Below are 3,507 nucleotides of genomic sequence, written 5' to 3'. Positions count from 1 at the left end.
CTGCTGGGCTGCAGCTGTCGGCCTCGCGTGCGCGTGCGCTGTGGTGACTGCCTGGCCCGAGGCGGGTTCTTGTGGAGGCGGTCGGCGAGCTTCCAGGCTCAGGCCTCGTCCGGTGTTTTCTCTGGAGCAGGAAGGTGTTTCCTGGCCATGCGGGCGCCTCCTCCCAGGCGTGGCCTGGGACAGAGGAGGCCGTGGTCCTGGGGGGACACAGGCTGCGGACGTCCCACAGACGCAGAGTGGCAACTCGCCTTGGGTGTTGTTCCTGGACGTGTCCCCGCCAGTCAGCCCCACGGGGCTCCTGGGGCCAGCGCAGCGGGACGGGGTCTGGGGGACGGGACGCCTGCGGTTCCGGTGGATTCGCTGCCATTGGCTTTAGTTCTGTCTTTTAAGTGGGAACTCCGTCCATTCTGTAATGGGAAGAATGAGCCAGAAACCTTGCTGTAGAGAAGCCGGGCGGGGTCACGTGACTGTTCCAGTCACACCTGCGGGGCACCCTCGCCTGGGCCTGCGCGGAGCTGCGCCGTCTCTGGCACCCACACCTGGGCCCGCTCTGACCTGGAGGGTGGCCAGGCTTTCGAAAGTGAGCTCAGGTGCAGGGTTCCTCCCGCCTCGTTCCCGAGGACGTAGGGCTCTAGAACATTCTTACCCGCTTTCTTGATTTCCGGACTTTCCGGGTCTGGTTCCTGCTGGGAGAGAGGAAGGCACTCGGTGTGTGTGAGCACAGGTTTGAGGCGCAGCGGGGCTGTCAGCCGGCACGTGCCGGGCGCGGAGGTGCCGCAGACACGGACGCGGCCCGGCACAGCCGTGAGGAACCTCCCTCTGCGCTCCCAGGAGCTGGTGGCTTCGGGGGTGTGTGCCTCTGACTGGCCCTCTGGCTTGTCCACTGTGAAGACACACAGAGCAGAAAACTGACCCCGTGGACAGTCGCCACTTCGTCGTCCCTCGTTGTGACCCCCCTGCCGTGAGGAGGGTGTCTGCTCTCAGTTTGGCCCACGGTCTGGCGTCTGCCGGGTACCCCGCGAGGTCAGCGTGCCGGCCGGGCGCCTGACTGCTTCCTTCTCTCCCAGGGCTGGTACATCGTGACCTACGCCTTGGGGATCTACCACCTGAACCTCTTCATCGCTTTCCTGTCTCCCAAGGTGGACCCGTCCCTGATGGAGGACTCAGGTAGGCGCCGCCCACGTGCTGCTCGGCCGCTCTGTCCTCCGGAAACACGCCCCCTGTGAGCCCGATCTGTGTTTAAGACGGGCCTGGAGCCGGGTCATGGCGTTCAGGTGCTCGTGGAATGACCATGAAGCCCCCGGACAGCCGTGTGCCGGGTGTTCCCTCTGCATCCTGATGTGCAGGCGAAACCCAGGCACCGGGCTGTGTAGCTTGTCGAGGCCGCATGCGGAGGGCGGGCAGGGTCTGCTCCTTCCGAAACCGCCAGCCCGGCTTGCAGGCACCTCACGTAGCCAGAGCTTCCGACGGCAACGGGGCTTGTGATGGCCACCAGGCCAGAGCGCCGGGCCCGCTCCATGGAGGGTGGAGCTCTGGGTCCCAGGCCCTGGGCTGGCAGGTCTTGGCCCCACTGCTCCGGCCGTTCCTGGGCAGGGAGGGCAAGTGCCGCTGGTGGGCAGCGGGGAGGGCGAGTCCCTGCCCCAGCACCTGAGGACACCCTCGCTGGGGAGAAAGCGCCGGCGTGTCCTTGGCTGTGCAGTGCTGACCCGGAGCCCCGACTCTTCTCTACAGACTATTGGATGGAATATGAGAGGAGCCCACACCCCACGAGATGTGGCCTTGGGGGGAGGTGGGGAGAACCTGAGGCCACCCCGTCTCCCTCCTGCTCCTTTGTGTGGTGCGGGTGGTGTGTTCCTGAGCTTAACTCACGTGTAGTTGAATTTTTAAGCAATTGTAAAATATGTGCAAGTTCTTTAAAAGGAGTTCTCACTTGAACTTCCTGAAATAATGAGTTGAATTCTAACTTGGCTGAAGGTCCCGCCTGGCCTTGGCGAAATGACACGAACCTGCTTCACGTTAGGCCTCCTCCTTCCAGAGCGTCAGGGGGAGCGTGTCAATGGGGTCGTGGAAGTAAAGGCAGCGACTGCGCTTTTCCTGACCCCGTTCTGCCTTTCAGATGACGGCCCCTCGTTGCCAACCAAACAGAACGAGGAGTTCCGGCCGTTCATTCGGAGGCTCCCAGAGTTTAAGTTTTGGTGAGTGAACCCCTAGCGCTGCTTGTCCTCGCGGCTGGTCAGTGAGCCTGGGAACAGACCGGGTTGGTTCGCGTTAGCCAGCAAGTTGGACTTTTCAGAGAAATGAGTGTTGTCCTCCTTTGTTTGGAACATTTGTTCCCCTGCAGCAGGAGCGCGTGCTCGTGGGCATGGCTGGGCCCAGGGCCCTGGGGGACCGCTGCCCAGTGGCCTCTCCCAGTTGCTGGTTGAGGCCAAAGCTCTTTGAAATGAGCAAAGAGGTTGCTTTTGGGCAGAGCCTCCCGGTATGTTGCAGACTTGCCCCCCAAAGGGTGGGCTGCGTAACAGTCTCTGTCCTGCTACACGCACGGCACCCCTTCTGGTGGAGGCAGCTGCACCAGCTCCTGTCCGCTCAGGTGTCCTACGCACTTGGGGCTGGGCCTCCTGGGACCGGTGCTGGGGCAGCTGCGCCCTGGGAAGTGCTGTGCTCTGGGACGAGGCTGGCTGGTACCCAGATTCCCTAGAGGCGGTGACATCTGTGTGAGGCGGTGACGGGAGGGTGACAGGACAGGTAACTCCACTCTCGGGGGCATGGGGGCTCTGTGCCCTCTCTGTCCTGTATTTGTTGGATCAAAACCCTGAAGGAGTGAGCCACCACATCTTTGCTCTGTATTCTGGGCGTGTGGGGGACTGAGCATGACATGGGGGGGGGGGCGCCTGGGAGCCCCGAGGAAGCTGGCCTTTGCCCTGTAGGAAGGGGAGCCCAGGAGGAGGTTCAGTGGGGCCGTGGCCGGGCTGCACGGTGGAGCCCTGGGAGCTGCCTGGCCCTCGTGGTCCCTGGGGAGCGGCGTCGGCACCCTCACTGCAGTCAGACTGTGGGAGGCGGAGGACACAGCTGCGTGCGGCCCGTGTGCACGCGCTCACCTTCCCTCCCCCCATCAGGCACTCGGCCACCAAGGGCATCCTGGTGGCCATGGTCTGCACCTTCTTCGAGGCGTTCAACGTCCCGGTGTTCTGGCCCATCCTGGTCATGTACTTCATCATGCTCTTCTGCATCACCATGAAGAGGCAGATCAAGGTACCCCTGGGGGACAGCTGCGTGCGGCCCGTGTGCACGCGCTCACCTTCCCTCCCCCCATCAGGCACTCGGCCACCAAGGGCATCCTGGTGGCCATGGTCTGCACCTTCTTCGAGGCGTTCAACGTCCCGGTGTTCTGGCCCATCCTGGTCATGTACTTCATCATGCTCTTCTGCATCACCATGAAGAGGCAGATCAAGGTACCCCTGGGGGCGCCGAGCCCGGAAAGGCGATGCCAGCTGCGCGGCCACGGCGCGT

At 63.3% G+C, this 3,507-nt stretch overlaps 1 protein-coding gene across 1 annotated transcript in view; it reads left to right on the top strand.

Annotated features, from left to right (window-relative positions):
• Positions 1 to 3,507, top strand: part of RER1 (retention in endoplasmic reticulum sorting receptor 1) — a 7,600-nt gene that overhangs the window by 3,291 nt on the left and 802 nt on the right. The window contains exons 3-5 of the mRNA XM_014543760.1: positions 965 to 1,167; positions 2,117 to 2,195; positions 3,114 to 3,249. Of these exons, the coding sequence (XP_014399246.1) occupies positions 965 to 1,167; positions 2,117 to 2,195; positions 3,114 to 3,249 (418 nt within the window). The remainder of the gene's footprint in view (positions 1 to 964; positions 1,168 to 2,116; positions 2,196 to 3,113; positions 3,250 to 3,507) is intronic.

This window comes from Myotis brandtii, unplaced genomic scaffold (assembly GCF_000412655.1).
Source record: "Myotis brandtii unplaced genomic scaffold, ASM41265v1 scaffold334, whole genome shotgun sequence".
Classification (NCBI taxonomy): Eukaryota; Metazoa; Chordata; class Mammalia; order Chiroptera; family Vespertilionidae; genus Myotis; species Myotis brandtii.
Note: the sequence above shows the minus strand (reverse complement) of the source record. Positions and strands in the feature narration are given on the sequence as shown.